General features: G+C 34.6%; 2 protein-coding genes across 5 annotated transcripts; one reads left to right on the forward strand and one right to left on the reverse strand.

The window, feature by feature from the left end:
- Positions 1-2,793: 2,793 nt before the first annotated feature.
- Positions 2,794-11,644, forward strand: LOC132634827 (ABC transporter C family member 10-like). 4 transcript variants are annotated; one of them, XM_060350926.1, is made up of 12 exons: positions 2,796-3,223; positions 4,240-6,254; positions 6,535-6,855; positions 6,929-7,015; positions 7,424-7,990; positions 8,086-8,250; positions 8,480-8,774; positions 8,955-9,169; positions 9,250-9,555; positions 10,070-10,133; positions 10,226-10,552; positions 11,288-11,644. In XM_060350926.1, exons 2-12 carry the CDS (start codon positions 4,248-4,250, stop codon positions 11,410-11,412), a joined length of 4,479 nt encoding a protein of 1,492 aa, XP_060206909.1. In that variant the 5' UTR covers positions 2,796-3,223; positions 4,240-4,247; the 3' UTR covers positions 11,413-11,644. The 4 variants fall into 4 exon arrangements, with proteins under 4 accessions (XP_060206911.1, XP_060206909.1, XP_060206908.1 ...); XM_060350925.1 differs by having other exon boundaries at positions 2,797-3,223; positions 4,231-6,254; XM_060350927.1 differs by having other exon boundaries at positions 2,801-3,223; positions 4,231-6,254; positions 10,313-10,552.
- Positions 11,645-17,017: 5,373 nt separating this feature from the next.
- LOC132638058 (uncharacterized) lies at positions 17,018-19,825 on the reverse strand. The gene is made up of 2 exons (XM_060355046.1): positions 18,094-19,825; positions 17,018-17,554 (listed from the first exon to the last, which is right to left on the reverse strand). The coding sequence occupies exon 1, from the start codon at positions 19,048-19,050 to the stop codon at positions 18,136-18,138; it is 915 nt and encodes a 304-aa protein (XP_060211029.1). The 5' UTR covers positions 19,051-19,825; the 3' UTR covers positions 17,018-17,554; positions 18,094-18,135.
- Positions 19,826-19,828: the final 3 nt, after the last annotated feature.

Raw genomic sequence — 19,828 nt, forward strand, 5'->3', positions numbered from 1 at the left:
TAGAGTAATGTTTTTTCTGAAAAAGAGCAGTACATTAGGGAAATTTCCTTTCTATCATTGTTTTTCTGTTTTTCCAAGCACCACAGCTTGATAACGCTTTATTACCAATTTGTTCTCTTGGATGTACTCCTACGACACTTAATTTATTTAGAAGCTTATCATTAAGAAGAAAGTGACAGATGTTAAAGTGCAATTCTTTGCTTTTAAGTATTTAATTAATCTCCCCTAAAAGCAGTGGTGGTTGTTTGATTCATCAAATAATCAGATATCAAAACTTACTCGCATCCCGCGTTTACCTTTTATATATGTTTTTGTCCTTAAGCATAGTTAAGTGATACGTATTCTCGCTTTGATTTGGAATAAGTATGATTAAATTATGGGAAAAGGTGTAGATATACCCCTCAACTTTGCGATTTAGAGCAGATATACCCCTCGTTAAAAAAGTGATGTATATATAACCCTGCCGTTACAAAATGATGCCAATATAACAAGGTACGATTTAGAGCAGATTTGCACCATTTTGTAACGGCATGGGTATATATGCACCATTTTTTATAACGAGGGGTATATCTGCTTTAAATCGCAAAGTTGAATGGTATATTTGCATCTTTTCCCATAATTTAATCATACTTATTCCAAATCAAAGCAAGAATACGTATCACTTAACGATGGTTAAGGACAAAAACATATATACAGGATAAACGTGGGATGCGAGTAAGTTTTGATATCTGATTCTCTCATGAATCAAACAACCACCACTGCTTTTAGGGGAGATTAATTAAATGCTTAAAAGCAAAGAGTTGCACTTTAACATCTGTCACTTTCTTCTTAATGATATGCCTCTAAATAAAGTAAAAGTGTCGTAGGAGTACATCCAACAAATTGGTAATAAAGCGTTATCAAGTTGTCGTGGTTGGAAAAACAGAAAAACAATGATAGAAAGGAAATTTCCCTAATGTACTGCTCTTTTTCAGAAAAAACATTACTCTAATTTAACACTAGTACAAATATATAGTTGTTTTATACGAATATCCTAACATGGTATTGAGTGACAACAACATGCCCAGTATAGTCTCACCGGGTGAGGTCTAGGGAAGGTACAGTGTACGCAGATCTTATCTCAACCTTTTAACGGGTAGAGAGGCTATTAGCATGAAATGATAAACAAGACCTAACATGGTATTGAGTGTCTCAAGAAATTCTGTAACTTTAAAAATGAACTTGCCCATGTCCCTATGCAAGTATCACGTAATAAGTCACAGTTTAGACGCTTTTTTATTCAATTTTTTTTTATAAATTTTAAATCTTGGAGCTATTATATAATGTTGTACAAAGATGATTACTTTTCACTTGTAAGCAAAACCCTTGCTACTCTCTAGTGGAAAGTATGTATATTTCAGATGACTATGTTCTGGAGCTCCAATTAACAAAACAAGAAGGCAAGCACTTGATTTTTTATTTGAAATCACTTATAGTTAGATTCTTTATATTTCTTAAAATAAAATTTATACATTCGCAAGATTATATAAGAAGTACCACAAGTCAGTATAACTAATAATTCAAGACATTTTAAAGAAGTTTGAGAAAATCGTAATGGAATAAAAATTGTTTGATTTTTCAAAGAGTAACACCTTCGCATAAAATGGGGATGAAGGGAGTATGATTTTTGTTGGCTGTCACTTATAGAACCATTTGTTGGTGCTTTAATAGATTAACTACAAAAGGACCAGGAGAGACAAAATGAAGTGTTAAATTAACCATGTTTAATTGATAAAGAATTATGCAAAAGATATATGTCATCCATCTATCAACTTTGTTGCAATACCGGGCGAAAACATCTTTACTCGCGTCAGTGTTTATTTCAAATCAAAATAATTCAATCACATTTATTTACTCAAAGTGTTTATATAATTTAATCATATAATAGTCACAACTCACAAATTAAACTAAGAATACGTATCAGTGAACCATAGCTTAAATGCAGACACGTGTGTACCATAGGCGCAAATAAATTATTTTCTCGTGAAAGTAAGCATTTTCCAAGCTATAACAATTTGAGTGAACATGCTCTCTTTCATATGGCATCTAATCTGACAAATCATAAAACAACCATTGCTTTTAGGAGAACTTACACACGTGTTTCGTATGGAGGAAAATATTTTTTAATTTTTTGGTGTTTGATAAGTTAAAATCTTTGAAAACACCTTGCGCCCCCCTCCCCCTCCTCAATCTGTCTAAATTATGTATAAATATTTTTGACATAATTATATATGTTTACGTATCAAACATAAAAAAATAAATTAGAAAATCACTTGTTTTTAGGATAACATTCTCTGTGGAAAACAATAAATTTCCTTTGTACCAAACACACCCCTAAAGCAGAAAGAGATTTTGAGCTCTCTGTCACTTTCATTTCAATGATATTTTCTTACCGTTGTGGAAACAGACAAACTTATGCCATCCACGAGCAAAAAAAGTGTAACTTTCTTCGTCTCAATGTGACACCGTTTGATTAGATACGAAGTTTAAGATTTTTTTTTTTTTTTTTAATTTTGATTCAGAATAAGATAATTGTGTAATTATAAATTATCTCATAAGTTAAATTATTTCTTAATATAGAAAGATAGACATTCTTTTTAGGATAATCTAAAAAAGCAAAGTGTGGCACAGGACAAGGGAGTAATAAAATGCTATCAAGTTGTGCTGGTTAAAAAATGCGGGGAAAAAGCAACAATCATAGTAACGAAACTTCCCAAGTGTACACTTTTCTACCAGTTTCCACAAAACAATACTCAAGTACACTACAGTACAAGTATATTGTTATTTCCACGAACATGGTATTGTCTCAAAATTTATTCGAATAAACACAAGTACACAACAATATATAGTTTCATCTTAAAACCTGGAAGTGCACAGTTGGTAACATAAAAATATTGTTTGTTACGTGCAAGTCTCACGTCAGAAGTCCATATTTGCATCTCAGATGCATGAGAATCTTGTTTACTCAGCTTACTTTTATAAATTTTAAATCTTGGAGCTATTATATAGTGTACAAATTAAAGATGAAATATTTTCACTTCAAGGCAAACAAGTAGTTATCTCTGGTGGAAATTTCGAGGAGCTAAGGTTGTTAGAGGACCATAAGATGCATGTTTCATTCTTACAAATTTGTATTATTCAGATGACTGTGTTCTTTTGAGCTGAAATCAACAAATACAAGAAGGTAAATTCCAACTTCTAATTTGCCCTTTTAGCTAGTTCTGCTGATATGTTTTATTCACTTTTAAGTTCTTAGTTCTATAAAATTCCATTACACTATAGTAGTTGCCCTTACAACCTCAGCGGCAGAGACCCTGGTGAACAAAAGGAGAAATACATAGGAGTTCTGTTTAAAAATGGCTGTCTTTTATAGAAAACAATCTGTAGGTTTCTGAAAAAAAAAAGGAAAGAAAAAGGAAATAATGATTGTGCTTTTGGTTCAGTGGTATCATAAAGTGAAGTGTATAAAAGTGAGGGGTAGGGAAAAGTTTCAATCTCTGTTGCACTCTTCAAAAATGTTGTCGGGCGCGCGTTGGATCCTCCAAAATAGTGCATTTTTGGAAGAACCGACACAGGTGAAGCAATAATTGTGGAGAGTCCGACGAACAAAGGTTGAAACTAATCAGTGTTAGTTGACTATGAAACAAAAGTTCTGGAAGAAGTTTGGAAATGCTTGTTTATGAGATGCTTTCTCTTTTATCTTTTTATCTGTAAGTTGTTAAATGATTAAGTTAGATGCTCTTTATCTTTGCACTTTATTGGATTTTTAAATGCCTTGTACATTTAAAGATGCTTTCTCTATTCATTTAGTTGATTTATAAAGTAAATGCTCTTTATCTTCTGAAAAGCAGCAGCTTTGAAAGAGTACTGATTTGCATTTTCAGGTTGTTGCCATCCTGAATTCAAAAAATGATTTTACTTCTGAAATTACTGTTTCTTAATAATGTTTGTCTCTGGAAATTTCCTTAATCGTGAACATGAAAAATTGTATAACATGGGACTGAAATGAGCTTAAATGGAGCGACATGGTTAGTGAGGATTCATATAGCAGACCCCACTTGCTCGGGATTGAGGGCATAGCAGTAAAAGTTGTTGTCGTTATGAACATCCGATTTATTAGTGGATACAGCATCAAGAATCTGACAAAATACCCCCATCATGCCCTTTTTAATTAGTTTTTATTTTCTTAAGTTTTATCAGGGACAACCATGGATCTCTGGCTGGTTTTCTGTGGGAAGTATGAGTGTTCTCAGAGGGCTGGAGAAACATGCAGTTCAATTTTTACAACTATCCTTGATCCATCCTCATGTACCAATCAAATTCTGGTCATTTCTGCAAATATCCTACTTCTGATGATTCTTGTTTTCCTCTCTTTTACTAAGTTTTCATCAAGAAAGTGCGTGGCATCCTCCGAGTTCCAAGGCAATTCCGTCTCGTCAAGTTGTTCCTACATTTTCAATGTCAGTTTAGCTTTATCATACTTGTGTTTTGGGATATGGAAAGTTTCAGACAAAGTCATCAGAGAACAAACTATTCCGCCACTCCTCCAATGGCTAGTTCCGTTGTCACAAGGGCTCATGTGGTTGCTGCTAAGTTTATTTTCTATCAACAAGAAACAACATATTTCTTCACTGATGAAACTGTGTCTTTTTCTTGCAAGCTTACTAGCAGCATTTCTTTGCATTTCATCCATATGGCAAGTAATCGTAGAGAACATAGTATCCACAAAGTCAGTCTTGGACATGTTACCACTTCTAGGGGCGATTCTAATGATCATTTATGAGTCAGAAGTCCAAAAGAAATTAAGCACATGCGAACCTCTTTTGGAAAAAGTTGAATCAAAGGAGAATACAACTCCATTTGCCAAAGCCGGAATTTTTAGCAGAATGTCATTTTTCTGGTTGAATGATTTATTGAAGAAGGGCAAGGAGAAAACTCTTAACGATGAGGATATTCCAGAGTTGAGGCTGGAGGATCAAGCTGGAACGCTGTACTCGTTATTTAAAGAGCAAGTGAATAAAAGAAAGGAAAATACTTCATATGCTCGGCCTTCTGTATTTTCTGCGATAGTATTCTGTCAATGGAAAGCCATTATGGTATCTGGATTCTTCGCATTGATTAAGACAGTGACTGTGTCAATAGGGCCTTTGTTTCTTTACGCCTTCATTGAGGTTGCCAAAGGGAAAGGATCTTTCAAATATGAAGGTTATGTGTTAGCCGGGGGAATCCTTATTGCTAAATGCATAGAATCATTAGCAGAGAGGCAATGGTTTTTCAGAACTAGACTAATCGGCCTTCAAGTTAAATCTTTGCTAACTGCAGCTATATACGACAAGCAACTCCGTCTTTCAAACACTGCTAAGAATACTCATTCACCTGGTGAGATAATAAACTATGCCACCGTTGATACCTATAAGATTGGTGAATTTCCATATTGGTTTCATCAAATATGGACAACAGGTGTTCAGATATGCATTGCACTAGTCATAATGTATTATGCTGTGGGACTGGCTACCGTGCCAGCTCTAGTATTAGTTGTAGCAAGTGTGCTAGGAAATTCTCCAGTCGCCAAATCACAGCACAAGTACTTGACAGAGCTTATGGTTACACAAGATAAAATGCTAAGGGCCATAACGGAAGCACTTACTAGTATGAAAGTGTTGAAGTTGTACGCTTGGGAGAAACATTTTAAGAATGCAATTGAAAAGCTAAGAGACGAAGAATACAGATGGTTAACGGCATTGCAGATTCAGAAAGGCTATTACCTGATTTTGTTTTGGTCAACGCCAATTATAGTATCTGCAGTTACTTTCTGGTCTTGCTACTTACTCAAAGTCCCTTTGAATACCACTAATGTCTTCACATTCCTAGCCACTTTACGCATCGTTCAGGAACCTATTAGGTCAGTTCCTGATATTCTCGGAGTATTCATAGAAGCAAAAGTCTCTTTATCTCGAATTGTGGAATTTCTTGAGGCTTCTGAGTTGCAAAACAGACATATCGAGCAGAAGTACCGGGGAAAGGAACTTGAGCATTCCATAATTATCAAGTCAAATGGGGTATCATGGGATGCGAGTTCGCCAAATCCTGCATTGAAAAGTGTAAACCTTCGTGTTAAATTGGGGCAAAAGTTAGCTATCTGTGGAGAAGTTGGTTCTGGTAAATCAACTCTTTTAGCTGCAATTCTCGGAGAGGTTCCATACATCGATGGCTTGGTAAGTTTTATGTTGATTTCTCGTGCTCTTTTAACGGTCAAATTTTTCGGTAGTAGAGTCAGACTTTTCTATAACAGCCATCCTCTTTAATAACATTTCACTATAACAGCCATATTTTATGTGGAAACGACCTTTCATGTTATGTTATATTGTACGTTCTCTATAACAACATTCACTATAGCAGCCAAAAAATATCGGGACAAACAGTGGTGTTATAGAGAGGACTATACTTGGATCTCAGCAAATGTTAAACCTGTTTCATTGGCTTCTGAATTTTCAGGTTCAAGTTCATGGATCGGTGGCATACGTTTCTCAGAATGCATGGATTCAGACAGGAACAATAAGGGAGAACATACTTTTTGGTTCCGCAATGGATCAACTTAAATACCAAGAAGTACTTGAAAGGTGTTCACTTGTGAAGGACCTTGAAATGCTTCCTTTTGGTGACCAAACGATTATTGGAGAAAGAGGTGTTAACCTCAGTGGCGGACAGAAGCAGCGAGTTCAGCTGGCACGTGCACTGTATCAAGATGCAGACATATACCTGTTGGACGATCCATTCAGTGCAGTTGATGCACATACCTCAACCTGTCTGTTTAATGTAAGAACGCTCATCTCATTTAACCAAAGACTGAAAAACATTTTCTGAAATAGCTAACTTGGATTATGATCAGGAATATGTCATGGGAGCTCTTTCTGGAAAAACAGTCTTGCTTGTGACTCATCAAGTAGATTTCCTTCCTACATTTGATTCAATATTGGTTAGTAATTCTGTTCTCAATAGCTTAATGTCACTTACTACACATGATGACCCTTACGGGTAGTTTGGTTGCTGATTAGAGTTATGCATGTATTAATAATGGAAGGATTAGTTATGCAGGGTTTAGTTACTCCATCTTCTACCCTGCATAAAATAATACATAGATTCTTCATAACTTATACATGTATTAGTTATGCGGGATTGTAAACTAGTAATAGAACATTGTACTCCGGTGTTCTGAATTTTATACATAACTAACATGCTACTAAACATGGTATTAGTTATCTTGGTATTAATACATGAATAACTCACTTCCTAACCAGCAAATGAACGACCCCTTAACTTCTACTTCGATTCTAGGAGTTTGTGTTTAAGTGTGGGATCTGATAGAGTTTTATTTTGTCGATAGCTAATGTCTGAAGGGAAGATCATACAATCAGCTTCCTTTGATCAGTTGCTTCTTTCTTGTGAAGAGTTTCAAAACCTCATTCATGCACATGGCGAGGCAACTAAAAGTGAGTGTTCTCCACAAGAAAGGACCAAAAGCTCCGAAGAAAATATTCGTCAATTGTGTGCAGAAGAGCAGCCTGTTGGTGAGCAGTTGATCAAACAAGAAGAAAGAGAAACAGGATACACCGGTCTTAAGCCTTATAAACAATATCTTGGACAAAGCAACGGATTTTTATACCTCCTTTTGGCGATATTTTCACACCTCGTATATATGGTTGGGCAGCTAGGACAAAATCTTCTGTTAGCTGCTGATTTACAGAGTTCAAAAACCAGCAAATTTAATCTCATCTTACTATACTCATCCATAGGTTTTGGTATGTCATTAACCTTGTTCCTTAGGTCCTATGCAGTGATTGATTTAGGCCTCAAGTCTTCAAAATCTATTTTTACTAAGTTACTAACGTCTATATTCCGAGCACCAATGTCATTCTACGACTCAACCCCACTCGGAAGAATACTTAGTCGGGTAAGAAACGTCAACCTAAGCTAGCCTATAACAACAGTGTTGGGAAGCTTATATGGAACTAACATAGTTTCTTTTCCTTTTTTTTTTTTTTGCAGTTGTCTTCTGACCTCAGTGTTTTAGATCTTGACATGTCGTTTCGATTCAGTCAAGCGTTCGCCTCTACCTTGACCACATATTTTAGCTTAGGAATATTGGCTGCTCTCACCTGGCCAATCTTGATTGTCATTATACCGACGATTTATATGACAGTGATTTTACAGGTGAGCAAGTTAACTATTCATGATTCATTAGTAGTCCTACTATAAAAAAACTGGAATTAGCTATGAACTTCGTTGCTAACTGAATTTTTTGATAATCTATTGCTAATCTGCTGCTAAATAGGATTAGCGACAGATTTTGTTGTCCGTTGCTAATTCCTGTTTTTTCAGTAGTGAATTACATCGACTGCCTGCTTAGTTTTTTTGTCCACTGTTTCATTGTCCTGCACAGAGATTCTATTTTGCTTCAGCAAAGGAACTTATGAGAATTGATGGCACAACAAAGTCATCGGTTGCTAGCCATCTTGCTGAAGCCATCGCGGGGGCAATGACCATTAGAGCTTTCGAGGAGGAGGATCGTTTTTGCACAGAATATTTGCGCCTTGTTGATAAAAATGCAATTGCATTTTTCCACAGCTTTTCAGCAACCGAGTGGTTGATCCAACGGTTGGAGATACTATGTGCCTTAGTTCTCTCGTCCTCGGCCTTAGCCATGGTTTTACTTCCCTTCGAAGGTTCTGACTCAGGTAATGAAATTCATTACATTATGCAGCTAAACTAGAACAAAATGATGTTCCGTTCATATACAATCAGACCTCTCTATAACAGTTTTTATTCCGATATTTTTTTGTTGCAATAGCAAAATGCTGTTATAGAGGTTGGCTGTTATAGATGACTGTACTAAGACTTTGGCATTTGATTTTCAGGATATATTGGCATGGCTCTGTCATACGCTCTTTCCTTAAACGTAGTCCTAGTTCCTTCAGTCCAAAACCAATGCATGCTAGAAAATTCGATTATTTCAGTAGAAAGGCTAGAGCAATACATGCATATTCCGAGTGAACGCGCTGAAATTATACAAGGCAACAGACCTGATCCTTCTTGGCCTTCCACTGGTAAAGTTGAGATTGTTGATTTAAAGGTTAGTATCCTAATTCTTGGTTATCCATCTTCCTTTATTCATCGATGCAGCACAAAGATCACACGAAATGTATATTCCAGGTCAGATATCAACCCAAAGCTCCACTAGTTCTACAAGGCATTAGCTGCATATTTGAAGGTGGACATAAAATTGGAGTTGTTGGCAGGACAGGTAGTGGGAAAACAACTCTTATTAGCGCCTTATTTCGCTTGGTAGAGCCAACGGAAGGAATGATCATCATAGATGGCCTAAACATTTCAACAATCGGGATTCATGATCTTCGATCTTCTTTATCGATCATTCCACAAGATCCAACGCTTTTTAGCGGGACAGTTCGATACAATATTGACCCCTTGTCAGAGCACACTGATCAGGAGATATGGGAGGTAACATTTCTTAAAACTATTGTCAAAAATTAATCATTCTGCAGCATAGCATCTTTCATTTTGCTGCAAAATTTGGATATTATTCAAGAAGCATTAGCCTGTAATTTATTAAGCTCTCACCTGATACGAGTACCAGCTCATAAGTACTTTTTGGCTTATCTATGCGTGTGGTAAACACGAAAAATGTTTATAAGAGAAGTGCCTATAAACCAAATCCCATAAGTTTGGTCACCCTCATCTATGTCTTTTCAGCTTATAATTACTTTCGCTTGACCAAGATTTTACTATTTTATTCCTAATACACTTGTAATCTCCTCCATTCCATTTCTGTTGTTTGTCCTTTTCCCATGTAAAGGGCGTTTCTAACTTTCTATTGCACTAACATAAGTGTTATCAGCACTTTCTACCAAACACATTAACTTTTTATAACCACTTTCAACACTTTTGTCCAAACATATGACTGTTTATTTATAAAATCAGTTTCAACACTTATTTCCGTTATCGTGGGTGCAAGGTTTTGGGCAAATGTCAACTTCGAGACGTTGTTCAACAGAAAGAAGGAAAACTAGACTCCTCAGGTAAATAAACCAACATCCTAGCATGATGATAATTAAATTGAATCCTCCATGAGATGAAAATTACTATGTTGCTCGGCCTCTTCAAAAAGTAGTGCATTTTTGGAGGATCCGACACTGTGCAGCAACATTTATTGAGAGTCCGAGCAACATAGGGAAACTAACAATCAATATTACTACAGTGGCACAAGATGGATCAAATTGGAGCATGGGACAAAGACAATTATTTTGTCTTGGAAGAGCATTATTAAAAAGAAGGAAAATATTAGTGCTTGATGAAGCAACTGCATCAATTGATAATGCAACAGATTCAATAATACAGAAAACAATAAGGACAGAATTTGAGGACTGCACAGTGATAACAGTGGCTCACAGAATCCCAACAGTGATGGACTGCACTATGGTTCTTGCTATAAGTGATGGTGAGATTCAAGAAAATAATTCCATATTTCATTAACGGTGTGTTTGGTGTGACGGAAAATATTTTCTACTTATTTTTAAAAAATGTTTTCTACTTATTTTTAAAAAATGTTTTCTAGTAACTATGAGCCTGTTTGGACATGAGTTTCTTTCCTCCTTTTTTTTTTTTCAAAAATTTATTTAAAAAAAAAAAAAAAAAGTTTGGTTATAAATTTTTTTTTTTTTTTTCACTCACAAAACTTCTACTTCATTTCGAGTTACATGTATGAAAAAACTCAATTTTAACATCCAAATACCCTTTTTCAACCTTTTTCCAAATATTACATTTCTTATGTCCAAACACCTACTAAGTCATTTTCTGGTGTTCATTGTCGAAAAAATAATAATTTTCACCATCACTTCCCTCGCTTTCAGATGGAAGTCATTTTTCATCACAACTATCTTAACTCTTAACTTTATATGCTGTTTCAATCACCAATTAGACATTATTAACAATCTTAAGTATATTTGAGCAAAACACACTGTAATTTGCTAAATTTATTATTAACCTTCAACATCTATTTGTTCTCAAAAATATTTTTCACTCACTAACCAAATGTTAACTAACGTTTTCCAGAAAAATATTTTCTTATAGAAAATAACTTCTATCGTTTCGAACACACTTGATTCATTAAAAATGTTGTATGGTATCAAGTGAATTTACATGAAATGTTAAATTAGAATTTTCTTTTTTACAGGGAAGCTGGTAGAGTATGATAAGCCAATGAAACTTATGAAAAAGGAAAGTTCACTATTTGGGCAGCTTGTTAATGAATATTGGTCACGTTCTCAAAATGCTGACATAAAAATTAAGTCAATATGAGTAGCCAATGTGGAATTCATGAATAAGGATTTAAGTTGTATACATTTAATTAGCGCTTATATAGCGTGTTATTTTATTTTTTAGGTTATCAATTCATATACCTACTAGACATTAATCTACAATTAGCTTTTAATAAGATAGGGTAGTTTAATAAATCATAGTAAGAATGTAATATAATTATGATTTAAGTTGTATGTGCTGATAGTAAAAAAGTTTACACTATCCAGTGCCATTTTACTTGTCATATCATATTATCATTCTATTTCTTATATTAACATGGAGTAATATCTTTCATGTTACACTAATGACTTATTATCCAAACATAAAGAAGGTAATGAATATGAGAATATTGCTTAGACTTTCGATCTATAAAATGTTTCTGTTCTATTTTGCAAAAATGTATTGATAGAATTACCCATAATGTATTCGATATAGAACAATTAACCCTTCATTTTCAAATGGTCTTGTTTGTAACCCTATTCATTAGCCATTAGGCCTATATTTGCCATTATTGGATAACAGACCCCAATTTCCCAATTTAAAATTATAATTTATTTGTTAAACCTAAAAAATGCCTCCTATTAATAATTAAACCCCAAAACCCCTCGCCATTTTAAACCACCTTTAAATTCAACTACCTCTTCAAACTCACAAGGTTAAGTCTTTAATTTTCGATAATTTTCATCAACTTCCTCTTAGATTCTTTGAAGAAAATGTCTGAAAATTCGAGTGATTTTTCACTGATTCATTATTGGGTTGCATTGCTTTGTCTGCTATCACAACGTGGGTGACTAAATCAGTTTTATATTCAATGTTATGTAATGTTACAGGGCCTTTCACAATGACATGTCGTTGGTAAAATGGACGTGTATGCTTTTTGGATAATTTGTTTTCTTAACCAATCTTATATAATGTAAAGGCATATTGTGAGTGCAATGAAATAGGTTCTTGTTTTATATGTTAATGTGTACCATTTGAGTTGCAGAAAGTGTTGTTGAAAATGGAATTGAAGTGTTGCAAAAAAAAAAAAAAACACACACACACACACACAGAAAACCAAAATCAATGAGAGAAAAAAGGGAAAGAAAACATTAAAAAAATATTAATACACTAGGCACATCTGATATTTTTATTTTCTACAATACAAGCCCCAAAAAAAGTGCTTCAAACACAATTCAAAAGTACACTATTTTTAATTAAGATCAACAAAAATAGAAAAAATAAAATTAAAAAAATGAATAATAATAATTGAGATTGCAACTTCAAGCATTTCCAAAACCCAAAAGAAAATGATCTACGATGTGATAAATTATGCAAGTCAAATAGATTGGACTTGAGCTTTATATAGAGGAAAAAGATGATAACCGTGAGAATAAATTCACCATAATTATCGTCATAATGGATAACATTGATTGACCTTTTTACGGTCAATAACAGCGTGTCTTTTCAATTCAATAGGTTTGTCATTGTTTTAATCTGGGCAACGACATGAATAGGAAGAGGCTTATGGGTTAATACACATTCATGACCAATTCATGAGTAACATTTTAATATATAATAAAGATTATGAGTGAGTGGAGTAGTAAATTCCGAGACATTTAAATATAAACATTAAAGAAATGGATAGAGGAGTAGTAATTGACACATTTATTTTTTGTACAATAATAAGTAATAGAAATGGGGAGAAAATTGCCAAAAATATGAGAAAAAAGATAAATAGCATCCTTGGCCAACCACATCACCTCCCTTATGCCTAGCTTTATATTATATATAGATATAAATTGCGAGGGGTTGGGGGGGGGGGGTTAATTATTAGTTGGTGGCATTTTTTTGATTTTAAAACATAAAATTTTATTTTTTAATTTAAAAAATGGGGTCTATTAGCGAGTAATGGCAATTATGGGTCATTTGGCTAACGGTAGGATTACGAACGAGACTATTTTGAAACAGAGGGTAAAATGCTCTATATCGAATACATTAGGAGTATATTTGATCCTTTTTCCCTATTTTTATATGAGGTTTACTAATTTATGCACTAAAATATTTTGGTCTCGTTTGTTTAAATATTTGACAATGGGTAATTGATAACATAAAGTTTTTTCGTGTTGAAAAAGAATCCTAGGATGAAGGAGGTACATAATGTGTGAAAATATGTAAAAATAAAAAAATATCTAGGTTAAAAAATAAAATACTATGTATAACATACAAACAACAACATATTCAGTGTAATCCCACCTTTGTGGGGTAGAGAGACTGTTTTCGATAGACTCTCGGCTCAAAATAAACATGGTCGATGCAGGATTGCAAGAAAAATATATAAGACAACAAAATATCAAGATATAAAACAAATAAAGCAACACAAATACACATAAAAAAGTATGAATCTATGTGATACCTAGATAATAGTACTAAGAAAAGGAGATGAAGAGACTAGGCCCCTACCTCTCACACACAAAGTGTTGCGAAACTCAACTACCTACTAACCATCTACCTTAATTCTTGACCTCCAAATCTTCCTATCTAAGGTCATGTCCTCGGTCAGCTGAAGTTGGACCATGTCCTGTCTAATCACCTCCCCCTAGTTCTTCTTCGGTCTACCTCTACATCTCCCAACTCCTGCTACCGCTAATCTCTCACACCTCCTAACTGGCGCATCCTCACACATCCTCTTCACATACCCGAACCATCTCAACCTTACTTTCCTCATCTTGTCCGCCATGGAAGCCACTCCATTCTTATCCCGTATTAACTTTGTTTCTAATCTATCTCTCCTAGTATGACCACACATCCATCTGAGCATCCTCATCTCCGCTACATGCATCTTCTGAGTGAGAGTTTTTGACTGGCCAATATTCTGCCCCGTACAACAATGCTGGTCTAACCACCACTCTGTAGAACTTACCTTTCAGCCTAGGCGACACTTTCTTATCGCAAAGCACCCTGGAGGCAAGCCTCTATTTCATCCACCCTGCTCCAGTACAATGTGTGTCATCATCGTCAATCTCCCTGTCTCCTTGTATTAGGTACTCAAGATACTTGAAGCTTCCTCTTTTGGGTATATCACATAGATAGAGGATTGAAAAGGTTAAGGACAAAATACTATGTATAACATAAAAAGGTATACTACATAGATAGAGGATTGAAAAGGTTAAATAGGGATCTAGTAGCTCAGTTGGTTGACTACCTGAACTTTCACATTGTTAGTGAGGGTTCGAATCCCCACATTGTAATCCCCTCCCCTATTTTCCCTTCCCCTACACCCTATGTAATAAAAAAAAAAAATTAAAAAGGATTGAAAAGGTTAAGGACAAAATAGATGTTGCAAAAAATTAGGGGGGAGAATATCTATTTTGAAAGTTATGGGGTAATTTGATTTTTCCAATCAAAATTGGGGGATAAATGATTATCTGTCAAAAGAATGGAGAATATAATTAACGGAAATAATCTACCTCCTTCCCAAAATATTCAAAACTTAAAACCCCGCAAAAACCCAGAAAACCAAGAATCGAAAAACCAAGAAAAATGTATTCTTTCAATGCGGATAGACTCAAAGCCACAGGCGCATCCAAGATTTAAACTTTGTGGGTTCAACCTTTAGATTCTTAGTTTGAACCCGTTGTATTTTAAAAATTATGGGTTCATATCTTTTATTTATTGCAATTTTAATAAATTTTTACACATAAATTTATACTCCGCATGGAAAGTTAGGGGTTCAATTGAACCCCCACTTATTACGGCACATCCGCCACTGCAAAGCGGCAGCAATTGGACGTCTTACCGTACAAGAAATGCAGCATCTCCTCTCTTTGAAAATGATTGTGGTAAATTTTCTTCACGTTTTATATAATAGTATAATTTTTGATGGCTGATCAAGTAATTGCAGTCTCTCGGATTAGAATCCACTAAGTTTTCTTCACATTTTATATAGTATAATTCTTGATGATTATCATTGATAAGTAATTGCAGTCTCTCGGGTTTCCGTTACAGAATCCACTAAGATTTCTTCATAGTTTATGCTACTATAATATGGTCTAACTCAAGTCACAGACCAATACTACTACGAAAATAAAATAAAAAATGAAAAATTCTGGTTTAGAGGTGAAGCCCACTGGGGGAGAAAGTGCAAAAGAATAATGAGCACCGGTGGAGCACCAAGAAGCTATAAAGGGTTGGTGTTATGCCACAGAGCCCGGAAGCAACGAAAGCAGCCGATATTCTGATTGTTCTTGCTGATAATACATGTCAAAAACTGGCAGCAAATCCTGAAAGACTGGTGGAGCACCAAGAAGCTATTCGGCCAAATAAAATGACAAAATAACACCAAAATTAATTAAGAAAAATATTTTTGACTTTACAAATAATTATTTTACTCTATTTAAAATTCAACAAACTTGATGTTTAAAATGTTTTGTTATGTTAGATTCTTATATAAAATTGTAGAATATTAGACAAATAAAAACTAAAAGTAGATGGATTAAAACAAGAAGAACAAACAAATTAATTATGTAATACGTATATCTTATCAATATTAACTAAGTTCATGCACAATAAAATAGGCAATGATGAACTAGTAAAGACCGTGTGATACACATTCTTATTATATACTACTCCCGCCGTTCACTTTTATTTGTCCATTATTCTAAAAATAGATTTTCACTTTTACTTATCACTTTTAGCATATCAAGAGAAGACAATTGTTTTTTCTGTTTTATTCATAGTATTAATTACTCATTTCAAATCATCTTTCAAATTCATTAAAAATATGCACCAATTAATTTGGGTATCATGGTAAATTAAGCACCTCATTTATTATTTCTTAAGGGGGGTGCAAAATCTATAGTGGACAAGTAAAAGTGAAAGAAGGGAGTATTATATACTTCTAAACAATTACTACTACAATCTAATACTACATCAATATAAGATCACTTTGCAAAATTTAACTGCTCTTCGAATTAGAAGATAACATTAATACTATGAACAATGAGAAAAGGTAGAATGTCAATATAAGACTACCTAGCCATTTTGTAATTTTAGTGTTATAGTAGTTGGTATCGTTTAGTGACCAGACATGGGATTAACTAACAAACTGTAGTTTGTAAGATGGATGGAACTAGAGCATTAGACAACGATATTTGTTCTGTCTTGGACGTGCACTATTAAAGATGAGTCGAGTTCTTGTGGCCACTGCATTCAATGACGATGAGACAAATGCATCTAGGTTATCAGATGTATTTTTGTTAATATTTCATTTAGTTAAAGTCAAAACTGGCCCCACTGCTTTGACCCTATTGGAGGTCACTTTGCTATCACGTCCTTTTGCATAACGAAGGTTCAATAATATGATGCTACTTGCAATTTGATCTTTTAAGATTCAAGAACCACCCATATTTAAAATCCAAAATTTCATTTAATAGTCATTAACTCATTGACTTTTCTTTTTACACAAAAGAGAGTTCTTGTACCTGATCCTTTTTGTCTGAAATAAATTATAATTATTGTTTAGTTATTTTATTACAGGACATATAACTTTGTCCAACACGGCTTAGGCAAAAAGGAAGAGGATACATGTTCTCTCTCGTCAACATAAGTATTATCGGACAACTATGTCCATTAAGGTTTAAGCAAATGAAAAGAAATCACATAATGTTTAAAATTGGAGCAAATATGACTGAATTTTTATAGAATAGAATAGAAGTTGCAAAAAGCATGGATGCACAAGGCTGCACTTGACAGTAGTTAGTACTGGAGAAAGTTGAACTCTTTAAAGGAAGATATGAGAATATGGTACTCTCATGATAGCTATCACCTCACTCCAGATGGACAATATTCCATCACTAGCGGTTATAAATAGCTTGTGGGACATCAGCGGAGATGGAGGTCGGCTGAATTGATATGGAGTGCAGTTGCACAGCCAAAACACAGGTTTATTATGTGGTTAGCTGTGCAGAGAAGGTATCTTACAAAGGAGAGGTTACTGCATTTGAATATTCCAGTTGATGATGCCACTTGCTGTCTTTGTGATGCACAGACAGTAGAGACCACCTTACATTTGTTTACTGAGTGTAGCTGGTTCAGGCAAGTCAGTTCTGAATTGATGAAGTAGGCTGAAGTTCAAATCTGACCTGGAGAAGCTAAACTGGTGCTGGAGAGGATCAAGCATAAGCATTGCGAGCAATTCAAATAGAAGAAAATTGCAGCTATTTGGGGGGCTGCTATATATCATACTTGGGGAGCTAGGAACTTAGGAGTGTTTTAGAATAGAGTTGTACATACAGATATAGTCATAGCACAGATCAAAAAGGAAACCATAGAAAGACTTGACCTTACTTAGGTTGAATAGGAAAACTCATTCTCAAGAACCCTTCCTAGAAAGTGGCATGTGGATTTGAGTGCTCTTTAGGTGTATTTGTTGTTTTGTTATTTATGGTAATTTTCACAGTTTGCCAAAAAGAAATTGCAGAAAGCCTAGCATCTATCATAACTGTATAAACTATCAAATTAAAAACAAAGTGACCATACTAGATGGTGTAATACATACTAGAAATCACTAAGGTTTATCTTACAACTATCCAAATTAAGTTTTAGAAATGTATTTTAGAAGTCAAAAGACTTCCTCAAACTGGTCATGAAAATTCTGTGCTAACGCCTACGGGAATGCGACTATACAAGTAAAGATTTTACCTTTAAAACACAGAACCAGCTAATCTCAATAAAATGACACAACTATGGAAAACATGGTCCTTCAAGTACTGGATGAGTTCTTGTGACATTAGCAACAGGCATTTTACTTCTACCAACCACAATATCTCCCAAAAACACACCTTCCTCTGCTTCTCTTTCCATTTCACTTGTTTTCTTAGCTTTAAAAATTCCCATCACCATCCTTCCTACAACAACCACCAATGCCACCCCAAATAGCCCGATAACAAATCCAATGGCCAAAAATCCCCATATTCTCCTCTTCTTCCTGTTCTCTAAAGGTAACACTATAGTGAAATGACCATGATTTCTTGTGTAACATAAGTTAGGAAACCTCATTTCATTAAGTGAAAATTTTCCATTTTCATCAAACATGGCACACTTTACTGTTCTTCCTTTCATCAATGTTAAATTCTTGAACTCGATCGATATAGGTTGTCCCATTGGTCTAAGATCAATCTTTGCGAGACTTGTAATGTTGCTAATATGTGATGGTGCATCATAAACCATGAAACCAATAACAGAAGTTAAGAGACTGTAACCTGATATATTGAAGTAATGAGAAGACAAGTTTCCTAAATCATTGTATACAATGTGGATTCTTTTAACATAAGGTACTGGAATAGTTCTTGGAGGAATTGAAAATCCACTAAAATTTTCACCTTTTTCCCATAATGTCTTGCTTCTTAACCTCACTAGTGAGAGTTTCATACCTGCTAGACTTGAAGGAACACTAGCATTGTATAAAGATCCAGTATGTTGATGAACCAAAGTCTTGAAAGCATGTTCGTGAAGAATAACTTCTAGTGATTCTGTAAGGCTGTTGTTAGAACATTGAACAAGAAGAAAGAGTTTCAAGAAGAGGAATAAGAAAAGTATGTACAAGTTGTGCACAAAATTTGATCTCCTTGGCCATTGTGATCCATTCTTGGAGTTCATTGAATACGGTAACTATTTGGTTTGCTTTACTTTCCAACGGTATGAAGGATGGTGAGCTTGAAAAATGGCTTAAACTGAGGAAGAAAGAAGGGTTGGAGATGGAAAGTCTTTTTCTCTGTTGGACTAAGAAGTAGGGTATAACTTATAATCAAGGGTGTGACAATTAAGTGGGTGAAAACCGTTGAGAGTTCAAACTCTAGTAGGAAAAAAAAAAAAAAAAGGAAAAAAAGAAAGGTAATTTCTTTATATTGCTTAAGTGTTGGTCGGCATAGTCACCATGTATTTGTTCTGGTTGGAAGGTAACATGTACCGGATTAGTCGGGGGGCAGTAGAGGTGTTACATATCGGGTGCAAAACAAAAAACAAAATTAATGGGGAGCCAAATAAAAATTACTGACATCGGATGGAAAACAAAAAAAAAATACTTAATGAAATAGTCGAGATCCTCCAAGTTGATTCAGACTCCAACGTCATCAATTGAAAATAGAGGAGAGGAAAAAAAGAGTAGGGTTAGATGCTCAAAGTCATGCTTAAGTTGGTCCCATTAGCTTAATAATAGGGATTCCACCTTAGGGTGAACAATGATGACTCTGTCTTTTGATAAAGAGAGACCATAGATTTTCCATAGAATGCGGGAATTATCACATTGACTTTAATGCATGTTCTTTTGTCTTTTTGCAGATAAAATCTTTTGTAAAAAGATGGAACAACTACGATTTATACGGACACAAGTTTGATGAGTGACCAAGAAGGCCATGATCTAGGTTGACTTCCATTG

Source organism: Lycium barbarum, chromosome 4 (assembly GCF_019175385.1).
Source record: "Lycium barbarum isolate Lr01 chromosome 4, ASM1917538v2, whole genome shotgun sequence".
NCBI lineage: Eukaryota > Viridiplantae > Streptophyta > Magnoliopsida > Solanales > Solanaceae > Lycium > Lycium barbarum.